This window comes from Scardinius erythrophthalmus (assembly GCF_964197995.2).
Source record: "Scardinius erythrophthalmus genome assembly, chromosome: 8".
Classification (NCBI taxonomy): domain Eukaryota; kingdom Metazoa; phylum Chordata; class Actinopteri; order Cypriniformes; family Leuciscidae; genus Scardinius; species Scardinius erythrophthalmus.
In genome coordinates, this window is record NC_138228.1 from 22231465 (window position 1) to 22249132 (window position 17668).

Consider the following 17668-nt stretch of genomic DNA (forward strand, 5'->3'; position numbering starts at 1 on the left):
CATTTTAGGTTAAAATGCATGTACTGTATGAGGGAAAGTATACAAATGTAGTCATGTGGTTGATATTGAGAGTAGAAATACCATGTGAGGTCATAAAAACTGAATATAAGAATGATGGAATAATGGAAATGTTTATTGGTCAACTACCCATATGCAAACAATAAATGAATCTATTTAAATTATGCAATGTACACAAAGGATTATGAACCAAAATATAAAGATTATGACTGTTTGTGTCTGCTGTGTTGTATCTCCTCCGATCCTGAGAAGGCGCTACGGTTTTGCTTTGTGGTGTGAAACGCACGCGCTCATTTCTTGCGTCATAAAGCGGCGCGAATGTCGCTGATGAATGGAAATGAATAACCGGTAGAATGGATTCAAAAGTCTTACAATGGGCGGTGCTTAGCGGCCCGGACGTCATTTTGATTAGTCAGCTAAATTGTGTCTAAATAATTAATACATTTCAATGCATATTAACGTTGCGGTGTTATCTTTCAAGTGTAAACTTATTTGCACCGCTGCTGACGTAGCAAACGAACAGCGGTATCATAAGATAGTTACTTTTCTCCGCGTTTTGAGGAGTGGACCAATGAAAATCTGTTATGATTACATACTAATATATTTTGTTTAATCATTTCACAGAGATTGCGCAAGTGCATACTCGTCTGTTTAATGTATACTTATCTTTGTAATTAACATATTTAAAATAATTGTACTTATTACTGCACAAACATCTCCAATAAGACAAAAAACGTATTTAGACGTCAATGCGAGTCAATGGAGAGTCCGTCTTTGTGGGCCACTTAGCGCCCCCTGCAGGAATGAGCCGTGTGTCCCACAGGAAACAGTTATCGCACAATGAGTGAGAACTACAGAAGTGACGCATGACAGCGAATCTTTGAACTATAAAAACCATTTGAAAGTTTCTCGCCACGCAAACCGCTCGCATTTTACTTGTACATTAATGAAGTTAAAAGAGAAAGCTTGGTAACGCTTGAATGAGAGTTACTGTTGTTTTTGCAGTGCTTTGTGACTGAGTATTGTCTCACTAGAGCATCGGTTTTAGTGCATTCAGCATCTTCACGGTGATTTAATTCATCAGAATGGTAGTGTTGAAGAGTTTACCTCCACCCAGCGAGGGCGTGCGGCTCCAGCAAGCCGAAACAACCGCGGTTCTGGACGGGAAAAGACTGGGATCTGGAACTCTGTTTGTGGCTGAGGCGTGAGTGTCTGTGCACGTTTTAACTAAAACATAAGTGTTGTGTACACGTGGTATGCGTGTTCTACATCAGGTGACAGCTGTGGACACATTTAGTCATTTATTTATGCATAAACTCTAAGAATAAAGATATCATGCCTAGCAAGGGTAGTAGACAACTTACGAAAAGTACTGTTGTAGAACAATGGTACAGTGATAGCATCAGTTGGTGTATCTTTCTATCTTTTATTTGTTTTATATTTATATTATTTAGTATTTGATTATGTTAAGCATTCCCATGTTCTTTAGGGCATTTACCATAGTACACTCATGATGTTTTGGGGACCTGTGATTACTAATGCAGCTGTTCTGTGTCCTTGCAGGCATCTGTCCTGGTTTGATGGTTCAGGGATGGGTTTCTGTCTTGAATACCCTTCCATCAGTCTGCATGCAATCTCACGAGATCTTAGCTCCTTTCCAGAAGAGCACCTGTATGTGATGGTCAATGCAAAACTGGACGGTGAGGCATCACCTTCCAAATGCCACACAAAATAGAGATGCGCTGCTTTAGACATTTTGGCCAGCGGTTCTTTTCTGAGTCTGAGTTCTGAAACTCTGTGTCTTCCAGATGAAGGAGATGCAGAGCAGCAGGACAAAGCTCCAGAGGATGATGAGGAGAGTGACAGCGACAGTGAAGACTCGGGAACCATCACAGAGATCCGCTTTGTGCCCAGTGATAAAGCCGCTTGTGAGTGTGTGGAACGAACACAGATGAGTTCAGTGTGAGCGTCTCTCCTGTAGAGAGTAACAGCGTGTGTTTGTGTGTGCAGTGGAGCCCATGTTCTCCGCCATGTGTGAATGTCAGGCCCTGCATCCGGACCCAGAGGACGCTGACACCGATGATGACGATTATGAGGGAGAGGAGTATGACGTAGAGGAGGCGGGTAAGTGTCTTTTGGGCCCATAATGCATCTAGTGCAGTGGTTCTCAACCTTTTTGACTCCAAGGTCCCCTGTTGTCCACGGCAATATTCAAAGGCCTCCCATATAGACAAAGATATTTCTGCTATTAAAGCTGCGGTCACACTTTAGATCAGGGTCCAATTCTCACTATTAACTACGACTTTTGCCTCAATAACCTCCTAATGACTGCTTATCAATAGTTAGTAAGGTAGTTGTTAAGTTTAGGAATTGGGTAGTATTATATAGAATTAAGGTATGTTGAATATACGTGCAGAATAAGGCATCAATATGTGTTAATTAATATTAATGTGCTTTATAAGTACTAATAAACAGCCAGTAATCCTAGTAATATGCATGGTAATAAGCAACTAATTGATAGTGAGAATTGGACCCTAAACTAAAGTTATACCAAATCTACTGTGACTGATGACAAAAACGCCAGTTTTTTTTTTTTTTTTTTGCACAAACCAGGAGTTGCAATTTATTAAAGTATAGTAAAGTATAATTAAAATAACTAAATTCCTTAATTCTAGAATAATAAAGTAACATTTATAAATAAATAAAATTCAAATAATTAAATTAAATATTTTTAATATAATGATCTCTAATGGCAATTTCTCAGCTTGTTTCTACATGATAAAATATTATTATATTATAGCTTGAAATAACTAGAAAAATGTATATTCATATAGAATGTATATTCATTATATTAAAGATGTTACCTATTACCATTAGAGTTCTCAACGGGCCTGAAAATTACAACCCGACCCGACCCGGCCCGTGGCTTTTAAAGCCCGGACCCGATGTAACCCGACACATAAACATGAATTATCTGCCCGAACCCGACCCGCGGCCCGACGCCGCGTCGGATTTTTTTTTTTCTCTCATAAACGTATTATCATGACCAGCAGACGGGAATTCAAATCAACCTTTAATGTTCACGCCTTTTAACAATACAAACAACTGAAACAATACACTTTAAATATATAAATAGGCTGTAGTAGCGACGGTGAATTCACCTGCGGCAAGTTTACTTCTCACCAACTCCATCTTCTTCTCCAGGCTAAAGGCGTGCACGCAGCGGCGTCAGGTCTGCCCCCGCCCCTCTCATGATGCACGTTACACGCAGCAGCCAGACTTTCTTTACGGTGAACAGCAGCGATGATTAATAAATGTTTTTTTTTTTTTTTTTTTTTTTTTTTTTTGAGAGTAAAAGATTAAGCCCGAGGTCCGACCCGACCCGAGTCATTTGATTATATTTTCGACCCGAACCCGCGGGTCCCGTCGGGTTTGTCGGGCCGACCCGACCCGTTGAGAACTCTAATTACCATGACTTTTCAAGGTCTAGAAATATAAAAATATAAAAAAGTGTGTCCAAATAAAATTACACCTGGATTTTTGGCTGATTTTGCTTATTTTAAATCATCTTGAAGTTCTCCATTGAAGTTTGGTGTCTCTTCTGAAGCTTTCACACACATTGTTTCAATGCTTTTGTATTGTTCCTCTTACACGCTTTTCTCTTTAGAGCAAGAGCAGGGTCATGGAGACGTTCCCACGTTTTACACCTATGAGGAGGGCTTGTCTCACCTGACGTCAGAGGGTCAGGCCACACTGGACAGACTGGAGGGGATGCTGGCCCAGTCAGTCGCACAGCAGTACCACATGGCCGGAGTCAGAACCGACGAGCCGTCGACGGCATTTGAAGGTCTGTGTGTGTTGAAACTCATTATGCATAATATGATTTATTTCAGTAGTGATGGTTTATCTGTCCAAGAGAGGGGAGTTTGTTGTATTAGCTCACAAAAATGTTGCAAATGTAACTGTAGTTTACAATAGACCTTTTTGAAGGTTAGTCTGCATATTGAATTTATCGCGGATGAAAATGAAGTTGTTAGGAAGGAACAGACTTATTCTTTACAATAGCATGCCAAGTATAAAGCTCTAGATCACATGATTTTTACATCTCACAACTTTTAAAACTGTTTAATGGAGTTTCATCAGCTGAACAATCGGTATGCTGTTGTACATAGCATATGGTACAATCCATTGAACACACTGTGATTCTATCCCTCACAGTATCGTTTTCATTCCTGTCAAAACTTAAATATAGCGCTACCCTGACTAAGGTCTATATTATTATAATATTCAAATATATATATTATTAAAATAAAGGTAACACTTTACAAAGGTCTCAATACAGTTTACATGTATTTTTTTACAGCATTTAAATCTTTGATAATGTAAGTTAATAAAAAAAATATATATATTCTTGTAAGTTTTCAGTGCATTGACTAATCTTAACAGATACAACATTTGATATAAAAAATGTATAAGTAAATGTTGAAGTTAATATTAATGAGGATTTTTAAAAACTGTAGAAGTATTGTTCATTGTTAGTTCATGTTAAAGGTGAAGCAAGTGATTTCTGAGAAAAGTTGTTGAAAGTGGATCGGACAGAGCACCACAACACTCTTGTAGCCAATCAGCAGTAGGGGGCGTGTCCACTCCACTCATGATGGGGGAGGAGAGAGTGAACAATATATATATATATATATATATATATATATATATATATATATATATATATATATATATATATATATATATATATATATATGAAAACATTGCATGTAAAACTGTGGTAACTTGGTCTTCGAAAACACAAATAAATGAATGTAAGAAAGTTTGAGAGGGCTTCTCACACTGTTTGATGAACATCCCAGGTTAATTTACTCAATTGTAAATGTTATTTATGAAAAAAAAATCATTATGCATATGAGCAGCCACAAAATGGCAGAAACAGAGAAAAGTCATGCAACTTTATACCTCACATGATGCTAAAAGAGTCACATTTAGTATGTTTTACATGTATGAATGTTTTATTCAGTGAATCTTGTGTTGGTGTGTGTGTGTGTGTGTACATATGATTTTATTTCAGTCAGTCGAGGAAGAGTGTGAATTCAAGCATTCTTGGATCCAGACGTTACTGTTTAGCTGGTGGGGGTGTGTCTGTAATGAGCAGGATTTCCTGAAAGCTAATGGAGCTGTAATGTGTAAAGCCCAGCGGAGCAGTGCAGGGCAGGATGCTCGTAATTTAATACGGTGCTTAAACTTTTTTTTTTTTTTTTTTTTCTGCGTTCAGATGGAATGGAAGTCGACTCGAGCTCAATCGCTGGACAGTTTGATGACGCCGATGTGGATCACTGGTAAATATATACCAAATCCATGGAATTGTCCAATTCCATTTCCAGTCCTGGCTAGTGTTATTTTAGTATTATGTACTCATAATATTTATTAATTCTCTTTTTTTTTTTATCAAGTTTTTATTAAAGTTTAAGTTACAATTACAGAAAAAGATTTTTTATAACAAAACAACACAGGACCTGGCCAGAAAATTATGATTGTTCACAGTCAGAATTAGACATTCTTTGAATTGTGTGATGCAAAAGATAATTAATCAGAAAATGTAAATTCTATCATTATTTACACTTTTATGTTATTCCAAACCCGTATGATACGTATCAGAATTCTTATCTTATGCTATTGGGTGGATCTGCGTTCAAACTCATGTATGACTTTTCAATCTGTTGACAGATGGACTGTCTCTCTACTGCCGATTAAAGCACTTCAGTGGGGCATGCTGGGATACTGGCCGAGCCCACCTCTCAAAGCTCTTATAGCATTTCTGTCTCTCCTCGCTTGAATTTAATGGGCTGTTTTACACCACGGCTGTAAATTTACCCTCAGCCACGGCTTTGTGTAGATCCCACTAATGTATTTTGTAGGTTTCCCTGAAGACCATGTTGATGTGTTTGTTAGAGATTTCAATAAATAGTTGTTTTTGTACCAAAGTCTCATTTTTTTCCCATATTTGGTGTTTTGTTTCTCTTTGAAATATCTTCAATCAGACATTCTTTTTATAATTAGTTGTAATGTTAAAGTGTGCTAAAAATACAAATTTAGCTCATTTTGGGCTGTTCTCAGTTTGTACTAGTCAGATGTCTGAGACATTCCTGTCTAATCATTTCCTATGCGTTTCCTCACAGGAGATGAAATCATTTTTGGTGAATCAGTCCATCTTTTTGCCATTGTGATGACTGCTCATAAAGGCACAAAAAATGATTAGTTGTTGAAATGATAAACATTTACAAATAACGAATAGTCGATTTGTAAACAAATTCACAACAAATGAAGACCAAACATTTACATTTGTAAATGTGTAAAAGTGCAAAATATATGAATCAAAGTTTATAAGATTTGTTAGCTTTTTATTTACATTAAATAATGTTAATCATGTATTCTTTAATGAGCTTATTTAAACATTAACAAGCATGTTATCTCATAGCTATTTGAATTAACTAATGATCCGTTAAGTATTATATAATGCTTGTAAATTATTTATTTATGTGTATTTTATTCAAACAGTTTTCATACAAACACAAAACAGATCAAAGTCTCAAAATGTATACAAAAAGTATGTTATACATAAAATAAAACAAAGGAGAAAAAGACCCCCACACCAGATACAGTGAAAAATATACACCATAAAGCCATACTTAATCGAACTTAAACAAGACATTAACAATGGAGTGAAAGATTTCCGAAACATATTTCAGCTCTTAAAAAGACACCTAAGGAAGGGCCCCCAGATTTGATCAAATTTTTTAGAAGCATCAACTTTAGAAGCAAGAAAAACGAATCCTTTCGATTCATCCAGAGATTTATGAAAGCTGGCTGTTAGAGTGGACTTCCACTCCATCAAGATCACCCTTTTAGCCACCACCATACCAAACATAAGAGACAGTTGCTGGGAATGTGTCAATGCTAAATATAGGGTCAGAACATCCAAAAGCTAACTCAAAATCTGGACTGATATCTTCTCCAAAAACATTTGAGTACCACAGAAAAATATTCTTCCAAACCTCAGAAATCTCAGGGCAAAACCAAAAAGTATGAGCATGCATCCCATCAAAGTATTGCATCCATCGCATAACGGGGAAACTGAAGGGTACATTTTATTGAGTTTAGATTTGGTATAGTGTAACCTATGCAACACTTTAAACTGAATAAGTTGTAATCTTGCATTAATAGAACAGGTATGAATTCGCTTCAGTCCTTCTTCCCAAATCTCGTTTGAGATATTAATTCCAGTATCATTACCCTTATCATGATCTACATTTTTACATTGTGAAAGATACAGGGTTCGAGAAAAGAACAGCAGGAAGGGAGCTACCAACAACAGCACTTGGGTTGGGTGTCCATCAAGTTATTATGGGCAGCTTGATCACTAATCCACCAGAACACCAGCCCTGGCATTAGCAGCCCAATAATAATAATGACGGAAAACAGGAAGTGCTAGACCACCCAACTGTTTCAGCTTCAGCAAACGGGCCTTAGAAATTCTATGTGCTTTATAACCCCAAATAAATGGCAAAATGACAGATTCTAATTGTTTAAAAAAAGATTGTGGCAAATATAGGCAGGTTCTGAAAAAGATAAACAAAGCGAGTCAGAGCGACCATTTTATTAGCATTGACCCAACCAATTAAAGATAACGGTAGCACCTTCCATTTAGCAATAGATATTTTTAACTTATTTATGGCTTCTGTGAAATGTATACTGAAAATTTGTTTAATTTTTTTATGAATGACTAACCCTAAATAAGTGAAGTGATCTTCTGTTATTCTAAAAAAATAGACCTCAGAAACTGAGCATCCAAACCTTCACCCAAGGGCATGAATACACTCTTCTCCCAATGAACAGAATAACCAGAAAAAGAGCCAAAAACCTCAAGTGATTCCGTTAATGATTTACTAATAAAGCTTTTAATCATTGTGAACTATCTGTTAAAATCATTAGATTGTTTAAAAAGTGTGCTGATTTCCTTTCACTGTATTTGTGCCAGTTTTGTGTGGTACCAGATTCAAGCATTCAACGGCCCTGTAGTATAAATATATATAAATGAACCAAATTAATCACTTTTTTAAACAAAAATGAAACATCACTGAACTTAATTAAGCTGAACTGTGACGCTATTTTCTTCTGGAAACAAACTTGTTTGCATTATTTTCCTGTTATCTCTGTAAAAAGCGCTATATAAATAAATGTGACATCGCTATTTCTTAATCTCTCCCTGTTCTTGCACTATTCTAAACTGTAAAAAGCGCTATATAAATAAATGTGACATCGCTATTTCTTAATCTCTCCCTGTTCTTGCACTATTCTAAACAATGTCTGAAACTTTGTAATACCTGCAGTTCTTGCATTTATGACCTCTTTATGATGAATCGCTTGTATTCCTCATTTGTAAGTGGCTTTGTATAAAAGTGTCTGCTAAACGAATCAATATATATGTTGATGTAGCACCTCTAATAATGCACCACACCTAAACAAATATGCTTAATACACTTCCTGAATCTAACTATAAATAGACTTCATTAGTGTGTTTCACAAAGAATGATTTGCATGTATAACGTGTATGTTGAGTTCTGGTTTGGTTTTGCTTTCACACTGTTTTGCTCTGTTTGCCTGTGTTCATAATTAATTCATGGTTACTCATTCACTCTCTCTTAACCAGCAAGGTTAATCATTGATTATTAGATTCTGTTCACCAGTTCATCTATAGATCCCTTTGCTTGTTCTTTACATGTATTTATAGCCCTGTGTTTCAGTCCATTGTTGTCAGTTCTCGTTAACGTTTATGTTAAGTCAGATTAAGTATTATTTCTCCAATAAAAATCATAATAATATGTTTCATTTACTGTATATAGCGCCTGTCCTAAGCTCAAGGACACTTCACAATAACAGTAAAGGAACAAACAGTCAGTTCAAACATAATAAATGGACACTTATTTACCCAATGCAAGACATGAGCGATTGCAGTTGCATATTGCATTCCAGTCGAATTCAAGCAAATATGAATTATATGATCAATAAGCTATGACATGTTTTTACATTGCTTTAACTCATTAAAATAAGTTAAGCAATTCTGAACTTTTTTTTTAGAAGTTATAAGATTCAACTCATTTTAAATCAGTTTGTTGTAATTTAGGTTAAAATGACTTAAACATCCAAGTTGTATTGAACTTAAAAATCTAAGGCAGCAACTTATTTTTACGTATTCCTGTGTTTTGAGTAATGTTGGATTATGAAATAAAGACTATTTGAGTATTTTCCTTCGTCATGCGATTTTGACCAGCCTTCAGTGTGAAAGTATGTTTCCAGTACTCAGATTAAAGCTGGAATTTGACAGCACATTACAGTCCATTATGTCAACAATTTTTCATGACTGAATGTCTTATGCAACCAACATCTCACAATACTTGACTTTATTTGCTTATCTTTTATTGCTTTGGCAGATTAGTAAAACAAAATGCCATATCACTTTGATCAAGACATCTGAGGTCAAAGGTCAAAGGTCTGCCTGTTTGACCTCTCAGGTTAAATAACCACAGATCCATGTGTTTTTATGTAAAGTTTAATAATAAAAAACAGACTAATAAATAGGTTTTAGTACTGTATCATTTAATTTCTTGTAACACAGAATTTGTGTTATGCCATATTTTACATTTTGCATTTGCTTGTAGACGTGGCATTATATCTGGTCTGGTACACCCTGGTTATTTTACCCAGGATAATCCAAAGGCACTGCAAAACTGTGCTTAATAATAATAATAATAATCATTTATTTGTTTAGCACTTTTCATACATAGAGTGCAACTCAAAGTGCTTCACATGCATAAAATCAAACAAAACAATCACACAATGTAAATATAAAAATAATCGAAAACAACTATAAAGGTTCAGCATGTAAACAAAGTAAATTGGCAATATAGATTTTATTTATTTTATTCTTAAGATTATTCATACTGTAACATTTACCTATAACTAGGTAAGAATCATCGCTAGTAGAACAAAACACAAAATAGTATCCCAACAGGACTGTTAGAATACTTCCCATGTGTCTTATTCCAGGAATGTCCATTTGTTAAGATAACAGTTTGTAATGGTCACAAATGCTTCTTGGCACACTATGTGCTGTAAACCTGCAGATATGTGTCATTACATAATCATTGTGCTTCATGAATTTGCATGTTGTCATTAAAAAAAAAGACATTTAAGACATTTTGAAAGCAATGTCAGTAAAACCCTTCTAAAAATGAACAGTATGGTCCCTCCAGTTTCATTATTACTTTAAGATGAGCTGGAAAATTACAATATTCACCTTATATAACTACATATGGATGAGTAATTACTATTTAGATTTTATAAAACCGTCTTAATTCATCTTTTTCTTCTTGAGTACATTAGAGTTTGGGTGCTTTGTAATTGTGCTTTTCCCTGAAATGGCTGGGATCACTTTGTCAAAAAGAAGCAGAGAGCCTATCATACCTGTAATGACACAAAAAGAGTGGAAAACCAGCATGAACCTCTGAATATAAACAGCCACCAAATATGAAAACTAGAGATTGTAAGCTTTCAAATGGTTACTTTAGGTCTTTACTAAGATCTTATTGTTCTAAATATATATGGACAAACGTGACAGTGACAGTTAAGGGGTTAACTAATGTTAACAAATACAACCTTTGATTTTAATAATGTATTAGTAAATGTTGAAATTAATATTAACTAAGATTAATAAATACTGAAGTATTGTACATTCTTAGTTCATGTTAACTAAGGTAGTTAACTAATGAACCTTGTCGTAAAGTGTTACACATTTTATTGTTTTGTCTTATTATGTGTTATTACTTGTGAAGTGTTTGACAGGATACACTTTTTTTCTACCAAATAATACCATCAGTTGATTACACAACAATCTCAGTCTCTTTTTTTAGGGATCTGGTCAAAGGTCAAAGTAATGTTGTAATCGTGCTCACCTGCTATTGGCCCCATCCAGTACACAAAACCGTACTCTGCAAAAGTGTTTCCAGGACAGGGGAACTGTATAGAGAATGCCAGTGCTGGGTTGAACACAGCTCCAGTGAGATGTCCACCTTTACAAAACACAGTAGCTTCCTGAACACAGTTGCACTGCAGTTGACAGCATATGAATGATACTGAAATATCAATAGACAAGATCTGCATGCTTTAAAGAACAGACAGACAGACAGACAGACAGACAGACAGATAGATAGATAGATAGATAGATAGATAGATAGATAGATAGATAGTAGGGCTGGGTAAAAAATATCAATTTCTCGATTTTAATCGATTCTCATTTTTATGAAACAATATCGATTCTTAAATCCCAAGAATCGATAAGTCATCCTGTTTTCAGTTGATGAATGAATGGATCATTGTTGCGCACATCCCATCCAATAAATCGCAATAATATTTGTGCTTTGTTATTATTGATATGAAACAAAGTCTCAGATTTCAAATTACGTCCATTTTCTTACGAAATTCAAAAACATAATTACCGTTTTGGCGCTGTGGCGTGAGATCGCTCCGACGCAGCTCAGCTCAAGAGAAGCAACGAAGCAACTCTTCCGCCTTAATAATACCAGTTACAGCGCGAAATAAACATGAATGAGCATCTGAAAGTGTGTTAAAAGATAGAGTACAACTTATCGAAGTCCGTATCGTATCATGTCTCATGGAATCGCTCAATCAGTGTTTCAACCGTGCAAAGACGTTAGTAAACAATGTCATGTAACGTCACATTTACCTCAGAAAAAACATATCCAGTGATCATAAACTCGTTAGTCAACTAGAAAAGTTAACTCTAGAGAGGACTGAGGAGCATTTTGTTAAATATATGCACCATATTATATATTCATTATAATTTTTAATGTTCTTCAATATTTAATGCATGTTTGAATAAATCTGGAAAGTTTTTTATGACAGCCATCATTTAAAATTGTATATAATTTCATATAACTTTATTATTATAAAAATAAATAAAAGTGTATTTTAAGTGTTTGTATACATCAGTTAATTTTTACCTTCAATATTATAGTAGGCTAATGAAGCCTATAGGCTACAACTGACTCCCATGGTTTACAGCATTAAGAGATTTGTTTTCCTTGAGAAAATTTGCAATGTATTGTACCTGATATCCAAAATAATCGATATTGAATCGAATCGAATCGTAATCGAATCGAATTGCAAGCTTGTGAATCGAAATCGAATCGAATTGTGAAATTTGTGTCAATACCCAGCCCTAATAGATAGGTGACTTTGATTTGACAATAAAAACACTTGCACTGGCCATACAGTACTGTGGTGGTCCTGAATAATTATTATACTTGAACCATGGTACCATGTGGAATTTTAGATTCGTGCACACACCCGCATAGACTAAAGTGGTGATGACAGCCGCAATTGCATGAACCCGATATTTCTCCTCCACTTTATCCAGGTTCGACACCGCAGAGTGCATCACAAACGCGCAGCTCAGCTCCACCGCGGCGGCCTGCAGCAGAGGGACATTAATGGGGCTGTTCGTGCATTTAAAGTCCATCAGTGTGTGCAGTTCATGCAGGTCAGAGAGCGCCAGTGACCACAGGCGAGGCATCACTAGCCGTGCCACCACAGCCGCGATCAGCTGGCATGAGATCTGTGCCAATGCGCGTCTGCGGGTTAGAGTCCCGCGGTAGAGCTGCTCCAGAGAGCCGGTGGGGTTACAGATCGCACCGTGGAAAGAAAGCACGTGGATCACCGAGATGAGGTACGTGAGGGTCAGTCCGATCTGCGGCTCCAGTCTGCCCACCTCCGCGAGCAGCTTTAACTCGTGCGTGCACGCGCACAACTGAAAAGTGGAAATAAACTCCAGCACATAGGTGATCCAGTTACGATTTGGGAACAGATATGAAGCTGTCCTTCTCGCCACCTCGCTAAAAACTACAATTCCCACCAGTAAGGACAGAGAGACGGTGAGATAGGCCATCTCTGCCAGCTCCTTACGGCCTCGCTACGAATAATCATTCAAAACTCTCTAATCCTGTCAGGAAACTTTGGTGTAGAGCGGTTCCGCCTTTGCGCCATTCACCCCGCCTACTACAATTCAATCTGTGCAGCTACTATGGCAAAAGACTTGACTCATGAATATTACACAGTTGCTTCCGGGAGTGCTCAAGCACGTAACCTTATTCATATTAACCATTAACAGAGCCCGTCTACATTCTCTGATATTAATGATCCAACCTTTATCGTAACAGCATTCGGATTTCGTCAGCTGACTAGCGCCCACGTCTGTCCTTCAGCCAATCGGGTAGGAGAACGTATTGTTACGTAAAAATATGCATGACTCAATCCTCTACCGTAGTAGGATTTGTAAAGAACTTCGTCTGGTGTTGCCAGAGGTTACCAGAATAAACATTTATCTGCAAAATAAATAAATCTGACCAGATATTAACAAATATACTCCCCAAATCACTGTATGCCCTTTTAATCTAACAGAATATTATACTGTTGAGACGGGCAGTTTTAACTTAAGCTTCTTTATAATAATTTAATTTAATATAATATAATATAATAGGCTATAATATAGGCAGGTTGAGGTTAAGAGTGAGGAGGTGCTCTGAGTGGAGTAACCAGCGTATGATCAGTGGATCAATAGCGTGTGTAAATAAGGTCCAACTGATTTGTGAGTAGCCGCTATATAATATATAGTATAATATAATATAAAGTAATATAATCAGTGCTTGAAGTGGGAAAGGTTTGTTGGAGGGACGTAGTTTTGGTTTGAACATTGAAATGTGAACCGTTTAAAAGGGTCCCACCCATGCTCCCTACTAGTGAGGTTTATTTGTTTTTGCAAAAGGGCCTTTTGTGGTATCATCTACTCATGCAAAGTTGGCCAAAGTGCCATGGGAAGTCAAACTATCTTTTTATTATACTGAAAATGTTAATTTCCTGCATCTCTTGGAATATCTGAATGCCAGGTTCCTATATCTCTCATTATTATCAGAACACATTTTACATGGGGAAAACCAGTTTTTTGGTCTATAATTTATTAATTTAAGAAGGTCCATACTTTAAAGCTCTTGATTCTAACTTGTCCTTGACCTTATGAAAAAGTATAGCATAGGCTAGTTCTTGTAGGCTAATTGTTTAACTATTGCATTTGATACAATAAGGATGTAGTTACAGCCCAATTCGACATCGAAAAATGCTACCTATCAGATTGTGCTACCAGCATCATATTCATGTTGTATGAGTCTTTATTAACATCCATATCTACCCCACCCCTACCTTTCTCCCTCTCTCTCTCTCTCTCTCTCTCTGACAGCGAGTTGACTCATAAACCTGCCTCCCCTCATTCACTTGTTTCATTTGCTCAGGATGAATATTGTTGCTGTTCCAGGGCTTGAATTTTAGCGTGGGATTGCGCTTATTGCACATAAATTTACGCATTCACGCAAATTATGAGCTCACAACCAAAGTGCACATAAAGCTCCCTCTAAATTGAGTTTGTTTTCGCTGCCTATTGTGCCTAAACAGTCAAATACACATAAATTGCCTTTGCAATTAGAGGCCCGTTTCAAAGAAACAGTTGGAGGCCCCACATGTAGACACTCAATGGCTCTGTGGATTTGTTTGAAACTATTTTTGTTGGTAAAATAGTGCAAAAACAGACTAAAGACTAGAACTTTGTTCTAAGACTAAAATAAAAGTCACCTAACATTAACTTTATTGAACTGTTGAATGAAATCAATAAGCTATCACATTTGCAATTGTGCTGATATTCGGGAAAACGGCACTCTATGGCCTGTTCTAAATGAGCTCATACAAGGACATTTTTGACCCATATCTTGAATTTTGGGGGCATTTTTATTAATTTTAGTGGCATTTTTGCCCCTTGCCCCCATTCATTTTTGTGCTTGCGGGGAGCAGGGCTCTTTTTTGAGAGCAAGGGATGGCCCCTTCTGTTGTGAGGCCCGTTTCAGGTGAAACGGGTGAAACATAGTCTCGCGTCGGCAGAAGGTCTGGACTCTGTCGCAGCTTTTCTTGGCCAAGAGGACGTTTGACTGACATGTAAGGCAAACAATTAGGGAGAACGGGGTAATGTGAGACATCGGGTAATGTGAGACACCCCCTGAATCTAGGCAACGGAATACAATTTTGGTCATTTGACCATTATGTTTTCAAGCCACTCTCATTTCCCCTTGGCCATGAAGGAAAGGACCTCATGGTGCTGTAGTAAGCATGTTTTTTTCACAAAAATATTTTTTTTGCATGTAAAAGTACATTTTCTTACTGTCAACTTAATAAACTGTTGTGCCAAAGCAAATTGATTCAGGTAGAAAAACTTATATCATACATGTTGATGAACTACCAACATATAAAACCATGCGATGATGCTAGCTGAAGATAAGCCTAAATTGCTAAGAGAGATTGTTTTTTTCTAAAATGTGGCGGTGGGGTAAAGTGAGACAAATGCTGTGGGGTAAAGTGAGACATGAGGCACAAGTTAAGTTTAGTCTTAAACATATTTTAACGTAATATTACATGACATATGTTTTATTTTTAATGTCATAAACATTGTAGAAAAGCCATCAAAAAGAGTAGGGGAAGTAAAATCAGAAGCCTGGGAGCTGAGGCAAAGAGGTGGAGCACCTTCTCCCTCTTACCTTGTGTCTCACCTTGTCCGAATGGAGCGTTTGTCTCCTCCTCGACAAAACCCCCAAGGTCCGTTTTAGGACCGAGGTCGCTCCGACAGGAGCTCCGCACTCTCCCTGGGAGCCTGCTAGGGAGTAAAGTCGGCATGGGAATCTCGTCCATCTGCAACCTCACGGACACGGTCCGTTTTTGTATTCGGAAAGGAATCCGAAATCTGGCCCAGGACGGGCCACCCTCCCTGGGCTGGCCAGGGGAGGTTTGACTGCATTGAGCATCCAAATGTATCACAATATTTTGGACATAGTTCTTTTTTTTTTAGGAGGAATTTCCTCCAGTGTGCCATTCACCCTTAGCACCCTTAGATTTTACCCTAAGCTGGGGTAAAGTGAGACACAAGACCACTTTTTAAAAAACAATCATATTTTCACTGCCCTTTGTCCTGAATACATTCTAATAATTTCCATTGCTTGGAAACATCCTGAATTAATGGGAAATGTGTAAATTTGACTGATACATCATTTTAGCTCGCTTAGAGGGGAATAAATGTAAAAAATGTCTCACTTTACCCCACTCTCCCCAGTTTGTTTTGTTCCGCGTCATGTTTAGGGCTGTGAAAATATAATGTTGATGTCGCTACAATAACAGCGTGCATCTAATAAATGATTAATTCAAGAACGTGCAAGTTTACTACAACAATGGAGCCGCGAACTTCACATACTTCTTCCACAAGGGGTGTTTGCGTCATGGCATTTGTTTCCAGGCAAACCGAAAAAGAACGCGACACACAAGTCTCCCGGAAATCCTGTAGAATTCAACCAATCAGATCGCGACTTCGAAAATCCTGAAGTGTTTCCAGAAAAGTGTGCCATATGCATCAGACGTTCAGCAAACGGTCCGTGGGCGTGACGTCGGAGGCTGAGACTAGGTGAAACGGCAACGACTGCTGTCTATTTGGTAGTTCTCCACGTTAAATATCGATGGTCAAGCCCTGAATATAATATAATATAATATAATATAATATAATATAATATAATATAATATAATATAATATAATATAATATATGAGCAATATCACACGAGCAGCTGTGCGATATGGCTGTATATCAGCACGGCTGTGATTCGGCCGAGGCTACTAGAGTGATATTGCTTTTATACGTGAGTAAGTACACGTGAGTAAATAAATAAGAAACAACAACGGAGTGTCTTTAAAACCTCTCTTTTGTGCAGAACTACTTCCTTCCGCCATAGATTCAAATCTAAAGTTGACAGTTTGACAGTGGACCCAAGTTTCCTATACTAATTCGAAAACGTCACTTTAGAACTAGTAACAAAGAAACGTTGAGTCGCTTGACTGAAGCTTATATTTTATAAAACAATATCCAATCCTTGATTCTGATTCTTGACCGCTTCACCCAACGGTTCTATGTATCACTACTGATCACTACACAACACCCCTAGCAACCACTCTAATAGCCCTATTCGCAGTGGATTAATATTATCTGGGGACCTCGTGTGATTTAGAAATGACCCACCCACATCTGAATTTCGTGTGGCGCATTTGCACGGGATAAGCGAAGCCTGTGATTTTACACGAATTTACTGACTTATCTCCCGGATATGATGTCAATAGGCTATTGCTTGGAAATGTCTTGTTATAGGTCTAGCTGTATGATATATCATAAACAGAAGAATGTTCCTTACCACATGCTGCTATACATGTCATCCATCTCCATCTAATCATTCTTTTTGTTTTTGCTCTTCTGATGGTTTTCAGCTTTCTCTTTCTCCAAATTGTATAGTTGTATCATATCATGGTGTACTGCGATATGACCCAGCACCCAAAATACAATCAAAACACTCCAACGCAGCCTCCATTCTTTGCGAAAGGATTCGCACGTACTAATATTATCACAGGACCTCGATGTTTGGTGAAATATGGTAG

At 37.2% G+C, this 17668-nt stretch overlaps 2 protein-coding genes across 3 annotated transcripts; one reads left to right on the forward strand and one right to left on the reverse strand.

The window, feature by feature from the left end:
* Window positions 1-386: 386 nt before the first annotated feature.
* Window positions 387-6027, forward strand: clns1a (chloride channel, nucleotide-sensitive, 1A; the record flags this gene model as incomplete). Of its 2 annotated transcripts, XM_081372365.1 has the most annotated exons (7): window positions 387-1222; window positions 1582-1718; window positions 1827-1946; window positions 2029-2142; window positions 3686-3865; window positions 5303-5366; window positions 5755-6027. In XM_081372365.1, coding segments are annotated over exons 1-7 (735 nt in total). In that variant the 5' UTR covers window positions 387-1103. The 2 variants fall into 2 exon arrangements, with proteins under 2 accessions (XP_081228491.1, XP_081228490.1); XM_081372364.1 differs by lacking the exon at window positions 5755-6027 and having other exon boundaries at window positions 851-1222; window positions 5303-5370.
* A 3601-nt stretch (window positions 6028-9628) lies between these two features.
* On the reverse strand, window positions 9629-13358 carry aqp11 (aquaporin 11). Its single transcript, XM_081371849.1, has 3 exons — window positions 12454-13358; window positions 11040-11156; window positions 9629-10551 (listed from the first exon to the last, which is right to left on the reverse strand). Exons 1-3 carry the CDS (start codon window positions 13049-13051, stop codon window positions 10439-10441), a joined length of 828 nt encoding a protein of 275 aa, XP_081227975.1. The 5' UTR covers window positions 13052-13358; the 3' UTR covers window positions 9629-10438.
* Between the last annotated feature and the right edge of the window lie 4310 nt (window positions 13359-17668).